The 15,347-nt window shown below is 42.3% G+C and overlaps 1 protein-coding gene across 11 annotated transcripts in view; it reads left to right on the top strand.

The window, feature by feature from the left end:
• Positions 1–15,347, top strand: part of LOC132384984 (rho GTPase-activating protein 23-like) — a 510,483-nt gene that overhangs the window by 456,201 nt on the left and 38,935 nt on the right. For all 11 annotated transcript variants that reach the window (XM_059956701.1, XM_059956700.1, XM_059956703.1 and 8 more), the window contains 4 exons: positions 92–247; positions 562–640; positions 5,304–5,377; positions 7,609–7,698. In XM_059956701.1, coding sequence (XP_059812684.1) covers positions 92–247; positions 562–640; positions 5,304–5,377; positions 7,609–7,698 — 399 coding nt within the window. The remainder of the gene's footprint in view (positions 1–91; positions 248–561; positions 641–5,303; positions 5,378–7,608; positions 7,699–15,347) is intronic.

Here is a 15,347-nt window from a genome sequence, read left to right as displayed (position 1 = left end):
TGAAGAAATGTTTCACCTGTTTTATATTTGTTTTACAGTTAAATATTATTCACATGTTGATCAGATATTGATATATATGTTTGTTTTTCAGTTTATTCCATTGATTGTGGAAATATGTTGTAAACTGGTGGAGGAGAAGGGATTGGAGTACACAGGAATCTACAGGGTACCAGGGAACAATGCCATGGTCTCCAGCCTACAAGAGCAACTGAATAAGGGAATGACTGATCTAAATACCTCAGATGAAGTAAGCCTCCAGTTATTTGAATTATGAGAATTTTGTTTTGCAGTAAGATATTTGAAAGATACCTCAAATGTTTGGTAGGATTATTTGGGGAGTTCATCCAGTCTCCTGCAACAATTTTAAGGCAAGGCAAACAAGAGTCTTGGCCTTTTTAACAAGTGGTTTGGAAGAAACATTGGATTTAATGACTCACAAAGTCAACTTTGCTCCTTTGCCTTGACTTTGCCACAGAATTCATAGCTCATCATTTACTGTAGGAATCTGTATTGAAGTTGAATCCTCTCTGGCTCCTTACATGAGATAACTGTCTTTTGCAGAAATGGCAGGACCTGAACGTGATCAGTAGTTTGCTTAAACTGTTCTTTCGAAAGCTTCCTCAGCCTCTCTTCACAGATGGTGAGTAAAATTACTTAATGATGTGGTGTGAGGAGGTGAATCACATGTAATGTGGTGACATTTTATAACTATAGTTCATTGTATATTTTGACTCTACTTGGAGTCATAGAAAAGTACAGCACAGAAACAGGTCTATTTAAACTGCCTAGTCCCATCGACCTGCACCATAGCCCCCCTACGCACACCATCCATGTACGTACTTAAACTTCTCTGAAATGTTGAAATTGACCTTGCATGCACCACTTGCACGGGCAACTCATTCTGCACTCTCACCACCCTCTGAGTGAAGAGGTTTACCCTCATAATTCCCTTGAACATTTCGCCGTCACCCTTAACCCATGGGCTCTCGTAGTCCCACCTAATCTCAGTGGAAAAAATCTACTTGCATTGACTCTCTAAACCCCTTATGATTTTGTTTATGAGAAATGTGGATGTGTATATGCATGGGCGGGATATAAAGAGCTATGGTCTGGGTGCAGGTCAATGCAACTAGGCAGAATAAAAGTTTGGCATGGACGAGATGAGCTGAAGGACCTGCTTCTGTGCTGTAGTGTTCAATGACTAACTCATATTAAATTGTTGTGAAAATTCCTCATATTGGGAAATCATGAACTTTTATAATAAAATGCTATAAATTGTTATAAAAGTCTCATAAAAAATAAGGAAGCCTTTAGAATTATTGGTGTCTTTTCACATCCACTGTCTTGCCTTCGTCAGCTTTCCAGGTAACTTCCTCAAAAAACTATAAGAATGGTTAGTCACAATTTAGCATGCACAAAGCCGTTGAGACTATCCCTAATCAACCCCATCTATCCAAATACTCACATATCCAATCCCTTAGAATGCTTTCCAATAACTTTCCCACTTCTGATGTCAGTCTCACTGGTCTGTAATTTCCTGGCTTATTCTTAGAGCCTTTCTTAAACAACTGAACCACATTAGCTATTCTCTAATCATCTGGCACCTCAACTGTCTCTAAGGATGTTTTAAATATCTCTGCGAGGGCCCCTGCAATTTATTCACTAGACTCCCACAGGGTTCAAGGGTACATCTTGTCAAACCATGGGGATTTATCCACCCTAATTTGCCTCAAGACAGCAAACTTCTCCTCCTCTGTAATCTGTATACAGTCTGTGATTTCACTGCTGCTTTGCCTCATTTCTATAGACACTGTGCTCCAAGTAAATACAGCTACAAAAATTCCATATATGATCTGCCCCATCTCTTTTGGCACCACACATATATTACCACTCTGATCTTCTAGAGGATCAATTTTGTCCCTTGCTATCCTTTTGCTCTTAATATATCCATAGAAGCCCTTAGGATTCTCCATCACCTCATCTACTGGAGTAACGTCGTATCTTCTTTCAGTCCTCCAGATTTCCTTAAGTGTTCTCTTGCATTTCTTATACTTCTCAAGTACCTCATTTGTTCCTACCTGCCTATACCTGCTATGCACCTCCTTTTTCTTAACCAGGGCCTCAATATCTCTCAAAAACCAAGGTTTCTTAAACCTGTTATTTTTACCTTTTATTGTGACAGGCACCTACAAGCTTTGTACTCTCAAAATTTCACTTTTGAAGGCCTCCCACTTTCCAAGTACACCTTTGTCAGAAAACAGCCTGTCCCAATCCACACCTGTCAGATCCTTTCTGATGCCATCAAAATCGGCCTTTCTCCAATTTAGAATCTTAACCCGAGGACCAGACCTGTCCTTTTCCATAATTACCTTGAAACTAATGACATTATGATCACTAGATGCAAAGTATTCCCCTACACAAACTTCTGTCATCTGCCCTGTCACATTCCTTAATAGGAGATTGAGTATTCCACATTCCCTTTTTGGGAATTCCATGTTCTGATTAAAGAAACTTTCCTGAATACACTTGACAGACTGTTTCCCCATCTAACCCTTCTACAGTATGGAGTCCCAGTCAATATGTGGAAAGCTAACATCACTTACTATCACAACCTTATGTTTCTTGCAATATCCCTCTACATATTTGCTCCCCTAATTCCTGTGGCTGTTGGGTGATCTATAATATAATTCCATTAACAAGTTCATACCTTTCTTATTTGTCAGTTCCACCCATAAACACTCACTGGATGAGTTCTCCAGTCTGTCCTGATGGAGCACTGCAGTGATGTTTTCCCTGACTAGTAACGTCACCTCTCCTCCTTTAATCCCTTCTGCTCTATCACATTTAAAATAACGAAACCCCAGAATACTAAGCTGCCAGTCCTGCCCCTCCTGCAACCAAGTCACCCTAATGGCTACAATATCATAATTCCACAGGCCCTAAACTACAATACTCCTGACACAGCTCTGAACATTAGTTCCACCATTCTCAACCTTTTAGAACTGAGAAACGGCAAAATTACTTTAGTCAGAAGGTGGTAAATCTGTGGAATTTGTTGCCATGAGCGGCTGTGGAGGCCAAGGCAGAGAGATAGATAGGTTATTATTAGCCAGGGAATCAAAGGGTATGAGGTGAGTAACAGGGGAGTGGGGATTACCGGAAGACTTGGATCAGCCCATGATTGAATGGTGAAACAGACTCGATGGGCTGAATGGCCTACTTCTGCTCTTATATCTTATGGTCTTATGGTCCTTTGATTCCTGACTTTATATGTAGGCTTAATATCTTTTTCCACAACAGCTGTATTATCTGCTGTGGCGCTCTTTTTCCCTTCCCCTGTAACTCTAGCTTAAATGCCCCCATACAGCACTAGTAAACTTCCTGCTATGATATTAGTGCTCTCCAGTTCAAGCACAAACCTTCCCTTCTGTATAGGTCCTGCCTTCTCTGAAAGAGAGCCCAAAACCCTCCCTCCTGCACCATCTCAGCCACGTGTTATCTCCTTTTTCTGGCCTCACTAGCACATGACACAGGCAGCAACCCTGAGACAACTCTGGAGGTCCTGTCCTTTACCTTGGCACCTAACTCCCTGAACTCCCTTTGCAGGACCTCATCACCCATCGTATTCATGTCATTGGTCCTGATGTTGACCCTGACCTCTGGCTGCTCACCCTCCCACTTAAAAATGCACCTGGGAATCTAGTTCTTGCCCACAGAACCTCCTTTCTGTATCCCTAACCAGAAAATCCCCTATCATTACAGCTTACCTCTTCTCTCCCCTTCCCTTCTGACCACAGAGCCAGTATCGAAAGCAGTATACCTGTTGTTGAGTGGAATGGCCACAGGGGTAATCTCCCTCCAAAATAAACAAAGGGAATCCTGGCTGTTTTGTCAACTTGTTTTTGTTTTTTAAAAGTTGTCCCAAATAAGTGGCTGCCCTGATTAACTTATGGCCCAGTTAACCAGAATCCACAGTATGTACTGTATGAGTATGTGTATTTCTTACTGTGATTTATAGTAGCTTTATAAGTACTGTACAGCACTGTACTGATAATTATCTGTATAGGTTTCTCTGCATGTGTGCTTATTGTAGTCTCTGGAATCCCTTCGAATTCCTTGTCACCCATTTATAAGCTGCCTGTTAGTGGCATTCAGAGTCCAGGCAAATTTCACTTGAGCCAGTAACTGCATTACAGATCGCCACCAACTCTTTCGATCTCTTCATTGCTTCTGAGTAATCAAGTGGTTAGTTTAACAGCCATTCTTCTTTGGCATCCCAATGGATTAATGATAGATTTTTTCCATTCAGGTTTTTTATAGGCTTTGCAGTGACTGTTGATGCCAGTGTGGTATTTGGTGGTCAGAGCGGACGGTAGTTCCTTGCCTCTGTCCTCATTACAAAATCTGGCTTCCAACCAGTAATTGGACACAAGTCATCTATTTGTTCATGCTCACAAGACTATCCCCAGACTTCATTTAGCTACCAGTGAATCCAACTCATATCCAAGTTTCTTGAAGATATTGTTATGTCTTAAACTCAATCTCTCTTTCCCTCCATCTCCACATATAAATAAATTAAATAAGTATTGTGAAGACAGAGTGAAGGAGGAGGAACGGAGCAAAGGACGGCTGTGGAAGCTGAGACATTGGGTATATTTAAAATGGAGATGATAGGTTCTTGATTAAAGGTTACAGGGAGAAGGCAGGGGAATGTCAAAGTCAAAGTAAGATTTATTATCAGAGTACGTACACGTCACCACATACAACCCTGAGATTCTTTTTCCTGTGGGCATACTCAGCAAATCCATAGAACAGTAATTGTAAGCAGGATCAATGAAAGAGCAAGAGCATAGAAGACAACAAGCTGTGCAAATACAAATATAATACATAATGAGAGCATGAAATAACAAGATAAAGAGTCCTTAAAGTGAAATCATTGGTCATCTATCGCAATAGATGAGTGTAGTTATCCTCGTTTGTTAAAGTGGTGATGGTTGAGTGGTAGAATGGGGTTGAGTGGGATAATAAATCAGCCATGATGGAATGGTGGAGCTGACTTGATGGGCTGAATGGCCTAATTCTGCTCCTACGCCTTATGAAATTGACCTGAATTTTTGAAGTCCCGAATCTCTACTTCAGTAAAGTGGGCTGATTTCTTCAACGATCTAACTTGGGTATTAAAGAAGGATTTCAGCCTGAAACTTTGACTAGTTATTCATTTGCATAGATGACACCTGACCGGCTGAGTTCCTCCCGCATTTTGTGTGTGTAACTTGTGTCTTATTGTTTCCTGTGCCCTGCAGACAAATATAATGATTTCATTGAAGCCAACAGACTGGAGGATTCAGCAAAGAGACTTCAAACATTTAAGAAACTGGTAAGTTTTACTAGATCACATATCTAATACCCTGAATATATTCTAACTTCAAATAATCTCTTTTGCATTCTCAGTTAATGCCAAAAATGACTTTATCAACAGATGTTGAAAATGAATTTTAAAAAACACTTTTGTTCTTTGCTTATCATTTAAATCCATCTTTTAAATATCCTCGTAACCTTCTTCGCTGCAAGGAGAGCAATCTATTTCCTCTTCTCTCTCCATGTAATGGAATCATTGTAATCAATCACTTATACATTTTCTCCGAAGATTTGACTTAATTTCAAAACAGAGATTTCCAGTGATTTAGACCATAAGACTCCCTCACTATAGGAAACATTCTATCCATGTCCAGTCTATTTAGGTCTTTCAACATCCGATAAGTTTCAATGAGATTTCCCCTTCATACTTATAAACTCTAGCGAGTACAGGCCCTGAGCCATCAAACTCTCTTTGTACATTAACCCTTTCAATCCTGGGATCATGCTCATGATCATCTGGATCCTCTCTGATGCCAGCACATCTTTATTTAGAAAAAGGGCCCAAAACTGCTCACAGCACTTTATCAGCACTTTCTTGCTTTTGCATTCTCTTTCTGTGAAGCCAGCACATCTTTTCATGTCGCCTAATGAATTTGCTTTGCTACCATCAAAAATTCATGTTAGCTCCCTGCTCTTTATTTATTTATTTATTGAGAGAACACTGCAGAGAATACCATTTCGGCCCATCAAGCCATGCTGCCCGGCAACCCACCTATTTTAAACACAGGACGATTTACAATGATCTTTGGAATGTGGGAAGAAACTGGAGCACCCAGACATGGAGAACATACAACCACTTACAGATGGTGCTGGAATTGAACTCAGAACTCTGAATTGCTTGGAGCTGTAATAGTGTTGCACTAATTGCTAGCTACCATGGCATTTTGTTCCTGCACCTCATTAACAGTGCAAAATGTAACAACACTAATTCTATCTCCTTTTGTTTCCAAAATTTATTACTTCATGCCTTCTGACTAAATACCACAAGCCATGTGTCTCCCCAATTTTATTAGTCTTAAATCCTTACAATCTGCATTACAGTTGTCCTCACAGTTTGCAACATAAACACGCTTATAAGTTATTAACCATCTACAACTCCAAAGTTACACACTCAGTAGCTACTTCATTAGGTACAGGAGTGGAACCTGGTATGATCTTCTGCAGTAACTCATCCACTTTACAGTGCAATGCATTGTACATTCAGAAATGCCCTCCTACACACTGCTGTTGTAAACCTGTGGTTATTTGGGTTACTGTTGCTTTCCTTTCAGCTTGAACCAGTCTGGCCGTTCTACCCTGACCTCTTGTTAAGGCATTTTTGCCCACAGAACTGCCACTCACTGGATGTTTTTTGTTTTTCACACCTTTCTCTGTAAGCTTTAAGAGGCTGTTGTGCATGAAAATCCCAGGAGATCAGCAGTTTCTGAGATACTCAAACCACCTTGTCTATCACCAGCAATCACTCCACAGTCAAAGTCACTTAGATCACATTTCTTTCCCATTCTGATGTTTGGTCTGAACAATTGAACTTATTAACTACATCTGTATGGTTTTACGCATTGAGTTGCTGCCACATGATTGGCTGATTGAATATTTGCATTAACAAGCAGGTGTACAGGTGTACCTAATAAAGTGGCCACCGAGTGCACTTTCTATACTCATAAGATTAAAGTAAATCCAAATCAATAATCCCTTATTTCCTCTAACCTGTAAAATGGCCATAAACTGAAGCACAATATCTGTCAGATTATTCCTTTCTAAAAGATTAGATTAAAGTTGTGGGGTTAAATATTTTAGATCAAGTGCAAGTTGAAGTTTGTCATTCAATCATGTACATGAATACAGCAAAAAGAAACAACATTCCGCTGGGGCTAAGGTGCAAAACACAGTATCAACAGTCACACACAGCACATATAGTACAGAGTTACGATAGCAGAAAGCATACAGTCATAAAAAATATATATACATTGCCCAAGCCCCTGTAGGTTTATGGTGCAGCTGCAGATAAACACAATCCAATTTATCTTCCACCTTGTGAACACTTGGGGGCAGTGCCAACAAGAGGGGCCAGACTCCAGCCCTCGCCCACACTGACTCCAGCATCTCCTTCCCAATGTTTCTGTAATATTAAAATGTAGTGAATGAACATGAAGGTCCACTTTTATGCTAATACATCTTACATTATTTCAGCTTTGGAATTTGCCAGAGTATTATTTTGAAACACTGAAGTTCCTTACGGGCCATCTGAAGACTGTGGCAGATCACTCTGAAAAGAACAAGGTAACTCCTACTTTTTCAATCTGTAATATTAACTCTCTACCAGTGAGTAAACTACAAAAATAATCAAACTGAAAGTAAATTTATTACCGAAGTATGTATATGTCACTATATACTACTCCGTGATTCATTTTTAACAGGCATTCACAGGAGAATTTACAAAAAAAGTTATGCACAAAGATTATACAGGTTTCCCCCACTATTCGAAGGTAGAGCATTCCTATGAAATGGTTCGTAAGCTGGAATGTCGTCAAGTGAAGAAGCAATTACCATTTATTTATATGGGAAAAATGTGTGAGCGTCCGCCGACCCAAAAAATAACCTACCAAATCATACCAAATAACACATAGAACAGTAACAGTAACATATAGTAAAAGGAGGAATGGTCTGATAAATACACAGCCTATATAATGTAGGAAGACTTTCCTGCAATTAATGTCCACCGCAGTGAAAATCTCACACAAGTGCTCTCGGCAGAAAGACTTGGAGCAAGCGCTCTCGGCAGCACTCGCGGCAAAAACACACGGCACAAGCGCACACGGCAAAAACGCTCGGCGCAAGCGCCCTCGGCAGAAACACACGGCGCAAGCGCTCTCGGCAGCACTCGTGGCAAAAACGCTCGGCGCAAGTGCTCTTGGCAGAAACACTCGGCGCAAACGCTCTTGGCAGCACTCGCGGCAAAAACACACGGCACAAGCGCACGCGGCAAAAACGCTCGGCGCAAGTGCTCTTGGCAGAAACACACGGCGCAAGCGCCCTCGGCAGAAACACACGGCGCAAACGCTCTTGGCAGCACTCGCGGCAAAAACACACGGCACAAGCGCACGCGGCAAAAACGCTCGGCGCAAGTGCTCTTGGCAGAAACACTCGGCGCAAACGCTCTTGGCAGCACTCGCGGCAAAAACACACGGCACAAGCGCACGCGGCAAAAACGCTCGGCGCAAGCGCTCTCGGCGGAAACACTCTTTCCAGTAACCTTTAAGCTATGAAGCTTCCCAATCATACCAAATAACACATAAAAATACACAGCCTATATAAAGTAGAAATAATGTATGTACAGTGTAGTTTCACTGATCGGAATCGGGAAGACAGCGAACACACTGATGATGGTGTATTAGGCTGAGTCGTCGGATGGTGGGGTGGTGGGAGGTGGAGGAGTCTGGGGTGTCATCTCATCGTTGTCTGTTTCCATCAGGGTAGGCAGGTCATCTTCTATGTCTGTCTGCCTCGATGTCGAAGGTCGAGTTTCATTGTCTGCTGTGGCTGATGTAGAAGGCTTGAAAAACGACAGTATGCTTGACTGCTTAGCCTTGCGCATTTTTCTATCATACAGCTCTTTGTAAGCACTCAAACCATCCTGCAAATATGCCCTAAACATACGTACCCTTTCAAAATTAAAGTTGTACTTTTCTGCAATCATTGCAGCATTGTCAATCGCAGCGAAAATCTCACGCAATTGCTTCACGTTCAATTCCTGGATGTCTTCACTCTTGGGCCGTTCGCTACTGCGTTCGGCTTCAATTGTTATCCTTTCCCCTTCATCAGCTCTTCATCTGTCAGTTCTTGGTCATGGGATGCCAAACTCACTATGTCCTTACTTTGTTCACTATGATCGAAAAGCTTAATTATGTCTAGTTTTACGCTAAGTGTAACACCCTTACGCGCTCTTTTAGGCTTTTCCGATACCTTAGAACTCATCTTGCTAACAGATGCACAAAATAAATTGACATAAAGCACAGATGCTCACAGGCACGTGCTTAAGCAATGCTGGCTAGAATGCAGTTCCGGGGGAGGAGCTTGGCTGCTCAGCGTACGCACTGACTTTTTTCGTAACAGTGAAAACACCTTCTGTTAGCGAAAACAGGTAACTAATGTAGCTCTTTCGTAACAGCGAGGTGTCGTAAAGTGAATGTTCGAAAAACGGGATACATGTACGTACATATTAATGAGAACATGAGTTGTAGAGTCCTTGAAAGTGATTCTTTTAGTTACGGAGACAGTTCAAAAAAATCCAAGTTCAAAGTAAATTCATTATCAAAGTGTCTATAGTCACCATATACTACCCTGAGATTCATTTTCTCACAGGCATTCACGGTGGTATAATAAGTACAATAGAATCAATGAAAAACTGCACAAATCAAAGACTGACAAACAACCAGCATGCAAAAGAAATCAAACTCTGCATGCATAAAATAAAATAATTAATAAATAAGTACCCACATATGTGTGTGTGTGTGTGTGTGTATATATACACACACACACACACATGCAAACGCACTGAGAACATGAGTTGTAGAATCCTTGAAAATGAGTCTATAGGTTGTAAAATCAGTTCAGCATTAAAGTCTGAGGCTAGAGTTTAAGTTTGAGAAGTTCGAGGTATGACAAGTGTAGGCAGGATCGTAGTTCAGGCAGAAGAATGCTCCTCCTGTGGGATGTGCTCTCTCAGGGTTCCTTACGATTTCCCTGATGACTAAATCTGCAGGAAGTGCACCCAACTTCGGTTCCTGACTGACAAGGTCAAGGAGCTGGAGCTGGAGTTGGATGTACTCAGGAGGACGATCTGGGAGGCTGTAAACTTCATAGATGAGATTTTTACTGAGGTGGTCACACCCAGAGAGCAGGCTTCAAATAGTAGATGGGTGGCCATCAGGAGTAAGCAGGGTTCCTCTATGGCCATTGTCTTCAGCAGCTCGTACACTGATGAGGTGACCTATTGGCACCGCAGCAGCCAGGCCGGCCAGTGGCACCGTGGCTGGCTCTGAGGCTCAGCATGGAAGGATAAAGGAAACTCAGTAGTTAAGGGAATGGACAGGAGATTCTGTGCCTGTGAAAGAGATACCAGGATGGTGTGTTGACTCCCAGGTATTAGGGTCCAGGATATCTCAGAGTAGCTGCAGAAGATTCTCAGAGGGTGAACACTCAGAGCCATGGTTCATATTGGCACCACTGACATAGGTAGAAAGGGGGAAGAGATCCTGCACAGTGATTACAGGAAGATGGGGAAGATCAGGACGTCCATCGTAGTAATCTCTGTATTACTGTCAATGGCACGTGCTAGTCAAAGCAGAAATAGTACAGATGAATGAATGGCTGAAGAAGTGGGGTAGGGGACAGAGTTCAGATTTCTGGATCTTTGGGGTCTTCTGGGGAAGGTTTGACCTGTACAAATAGGACAAGTTACACCTGAACCCAAGGGGGAACCAGTACCCCTTCATCACATAGTAGTGCCAAGAAAACAACTTCTCCCTCAACGTCAAAAAAACAAAAGAGTTGATTGTGGTTTACAGGAGGAACGGAGACAGGCTAGACCCTATTGACAGCAGCGGATCTGTAGTTGAGAGGGAGAGTAATTTCAGGTTCCGAGTATACACATCACCAAGGATCTCACCTGGACTGTACGTACCGGCTGTGTGGTGGAAAAAGCACAACAGCACCTCTTTCACCTCAGAGGGCTGAAGAAGTTTGGCATGAGTCCCCGAATCCTCAGGACTTTCTACAGGGGTACCATGGAGAGCCTCCTGACTGGCTGTGTCACCACCTGGTATGGGAACTGTGCTACCCTCAATCGCAGGGCACTGCAGAGAGTGGTGCAGTCTGTGGATGTGAACTTTCCTCTATTCAGGACATTTACAGTCGCAGGTGCGTAAAAAGGGCCCAGAGGATCATCATGAACTCCAGCCACCCAGACTACAAGCTGGTTCAGCTGCTACCATCTGGCAAATGGTACTGCAGCATTAAGGCCAGGGCCAACAGGCTACAGGACAGCTTCTTTCACCAGGTCATCCAATTTATCAATACACATTAATCTGATAGTAAGTTTGACTGTACATACATATATACAATCTTAGTGCTTAGGCAATATCCTCCCACATTTCCCTTCCTTATTGCTTGCACATAGCAACAGTGATGCAACATAAAGATTTATACTCCCTCGTGTTGTGAGATGGATGTAAGGAATAAAATTGTTATTCTAATTCTAATATCCTTGAAAGTAGGTTCGCTAGAGCCGTTGGGGAGGGTTTAAACTAATTTGGCAGGGGGGTAGGAACCAGAGTGTTGGGGCAGTTGGCATACAAGCACATGCAGTGTGTAGTGAGACTGTCAGGCAGGACAGGCAGATGATGGGGCAAAAATGCAGTCAATGGAATGAGTTGAAGTGTAACATGGAGGCAAAATCAAAAAGGGTGATGAACACAGGACTGAAGATGTTATATTTGAATGCACGCAGTTTATGGAATAAGGTGGCTGACCTTGTAGCACAGTTAGAGATTGGCAGGTATGACGTTGTGGGCATCACTGAGTTGTGGCTGAAAGAAGATCATCGTTGGGAGCTTCACATCCAAGGATACACATTGCATCAAACGGACAGGCGGGTGGGCAGAGGGGATATGGTGACTCTGTTGGTAAAAAAATGAAATCAAATCCTTAGAAAGAGATGATACAGAATCAGAAGACGTAGAATCCTTGTGGGTAGAGTTAAGAAATTGCAAGAGTAAAATGACCGTGATGGGAGCTATGTACAGAACTCCCCCCCCTCCCCCAAACAGTAGCCAGGATGTGAGATATAAATTACAATGTGAGATAGAAAAAGCTTATAATAGGGGCAATGTTACAATAGTCATGGGGGATTTCAATATGCAGGTAGGTGGCAAAAATCAGGTTGGTGCTGGATCCCAAGAGAGGGAATTTGTAGAATGCCTTGGAACTGGCCTTTTAGAACAGCTTGCGGTTGATCCCACTAGAGGATCAGCAATTCTTGATTGGGTGTTATGTAATGTACCAGATTTGATTAGGGAGCATAAAATAAGGAACCCTTAGGAGGTAGTGATCATAATATGACAAAGTTCACCTTGCAGTTTGAGAAGGAGAAGCTAAAATCAGGTGTATCAGTATTACAGTGGAGTAAAGGGAATTACAGAGGCATGAGAGAGGAGCTGAAAGGGGACACTATCAGGGATGACAGCAGAGCAGCAATGGTTGGAGTTTCTGGGGCAATTCAGAAGGCGCAGAATGGATACGTCACAAAGTTGAAGAAGTATCCTAAAGGGAGAATGAGGGAACCGTGGCTGAAAGAGAAGTCAAAGGCAGCGTAAAAGCAAAAGTAGGGCATATAATACAGCAAAAATAGGAGGAAGGTAAAGGTTTGGGAAGCATTTAAAAACCAACAGAAGGCAACTAAAAAATGCCATAATGAGAGAAAATATGGAATATGAAAGTATGCTAGCCAATAACATTGAAGAGGCTACCAAATGCTTTCTCAGACATATAAAGAGTAAACAAGAGGCAAGAGTAGATTTCAGACTGCTGGAAAATTGAATTTATTACTTACATCCCTCACATACATGAGGAGTAAAAATCTTTACGTTATGTCTCCATCAAAATGTGCAATTTATAGTAATTTATAATAAATAGTATGTACAACTGGACAGTCAATATAACATAGAAATATAATTGTATCAGCGTGAATTAATCAGTCTGATGGCCTGGTGGAAGAAGCTGTCCCGGAGCCTGTTGGTCCTGGTTTTTATGCTGTGGTACTGTTTCCCGGATGGTAGCAGCTGGAACAGTTTGTGGTTGGGATGACTCGGGTCCCCAATGATCCTTCGGGCCCTTTTTACATACCTGTCTCTCTAAATGTCCTGAATCGTGGGAAGTTCATATCCACAGATGCGCTGGGCTGTCTGCACCATTCTCTGCAGAGTCCTGCGATTGAGGGAAGTACAGTTCCCAGACCAGGCAGTGATGCAGCCAGTCAGGATGCTGTCAACTATGCCCCTATAGAAAGTTCTTAGGATTTGGGGACCGGTACCAAACTTCTTCAACCGTTTGAGGTGAAAGAGGTGCTGTTGTGCTTTTTCCACCACACATCCGGTGTGAGATCCTCGGTGATATTTATGCTGAGGAACTTAAAGCTGTTCACCCTCTCAACCCCAGATCCATTGATGTCAATAGGGGTGAGCCTGTCTCCATTTCTCCTGTAGTCCACAACCAGCACCTTTGTTGTTGCGACGTTGAAGTAGAGGTTGTTTGCTTGACACCACTGTGTCAGGGTGATGACTTGGAGAGCAAGTATTGGGGGAAAAATAAATTGCAGACAAACTTAACAAATATTTTGCTGTGGAAGTCACTAGCAGTATACTAGAAATTCTGGAGTGTCAGGGCTGAAGAGAGTGTAGTTGCTATTACTAAGGAGAGGGTGCTTGAGAGGTCTTAAGGTAGATACTGTGCGTCACCTGGACCAGATGGGCTACACCCCAGGGGGTCTGAAAGAGGTAACTGAAGAGATTGTGGAGGCATTAGTAAAATGATCTTTCAAGAATCACTAGATTCTGGAATAGCACTGGAGGACCAGAAAATTGCAAATGTCACTCCACTCTTTAAGAAGGGAAGGATGCAGAAGAAAGGCAATAGGCCAGATAGCCTGATTTCCATGGTTGGAAAGATGTTGGAATCCATTATTAAGGATGGAGTTTCAGCATACTTGGAGGCACATGGTAAAATAGGCATGGTTTACTTAAGGGGAAATGTTGCCTGACAAATCTGTTGGAACGCTTTGAGGAAATAACAGGCAGGATAGACAAAGGAGAGTCAGTGGATGTTGCTTACTTAGATTTTCAGAAGGCCTTTGACAAGGCACCACACATGAGGCTGCTTAACAAGATGAGAGCCCATGGTATTACAAGAAAGATATTAGCATGGATAGAAGATTGGCTGACTGGCGAGGCAAAGATTGGGAATAAAAGGGGGCTATCCTGGTTGGCTGCCAGTGACTAGTCGTGTTCTGCAGAGATCGGTATTGGGACTGCTTCATTCCACATTATGTGTCAACAATCTAGATGACGGAATTGATAGCTTTGTGGCCAAATTTGCTGATACAATGAAAAGTGGAAGAGCAAGTAGTGTTGAGGAAGAGGGAGTCTGCAGAGGACTTGGACAGATTGGAAGAATGGGTAAAGAAGTGGCATGTGGAATATAACGTAGTGAAATGTATGGTCATGCACTTTGGCAGAAGAAATAAAGGTGTATATTATTTTCTAAATGGGGAGAAACTTAAAACATCAGAGGTGCAAAGGGACTTGGGAGTCCTTATGGAGGATTCCCTAAAGATTAACTTGCAGGTTGAGCTGGTGGTAACGAAGGCAAATGCAATGTTACCATTCATTTCCAGACTTGAATATAAAATCAAGGATGTGACTCAAGGTTGCATTTGGAGTATTGTGAGCAGTTTTGGGCCCTTATTTAAGAAATGATGTGCTGGCATTGGAGAGGGTTCAGAGAAGGTTCACGAGAATGACTCCAGGAATGAAAGGGTTAACATATGAGGAGCTTTTGATGACTCTGGGCCAGAACTCCCTTGAGTTTATAAGAATGAAGAGGTTTTTCATTGAAACCTATGGAATATTGAAAAAGGCCAAGATAGAGTGGTGGGTGAGTCTAGGACCAGAGGGCACAGCCTCAGAATAGAGGGACGTCCATTTAGAACAGATGTGAGGAGTAACTTCTTATTCTGGTCTTATTCCGCTCCTATGTCTTATAAGGTTAAGGTCTTATGGTTATCCTCGCTGTCCAGGTGCCTTATGGTTGTAGGGTAATATTCCTAAACCTTGTAGTGTGGGACCTAAGCCTCCCGTACCTTCTGTCCAATGGTT

This window comes from Hypanus sabinus, chromosome X1 (assembly GCF_030144855.1).
Source record: "Hypanus sabinus isolate sHypSab1 chromosome X1, sHypSab1.hap1, whole genome shotgun sequence".
Taxonomy (NCBI): Eukaryota; Metazoa; Chordata; class Chondrichthyes; order Myliobatiformes; family Dasyatidae; genus Hypanus; species Hypanus sabinus.
The sequence above is the reverse complement of the archived record's forward strand: the minus strand, read 5'-3'. Positions and strand labels throughout refer to the sequence as shown.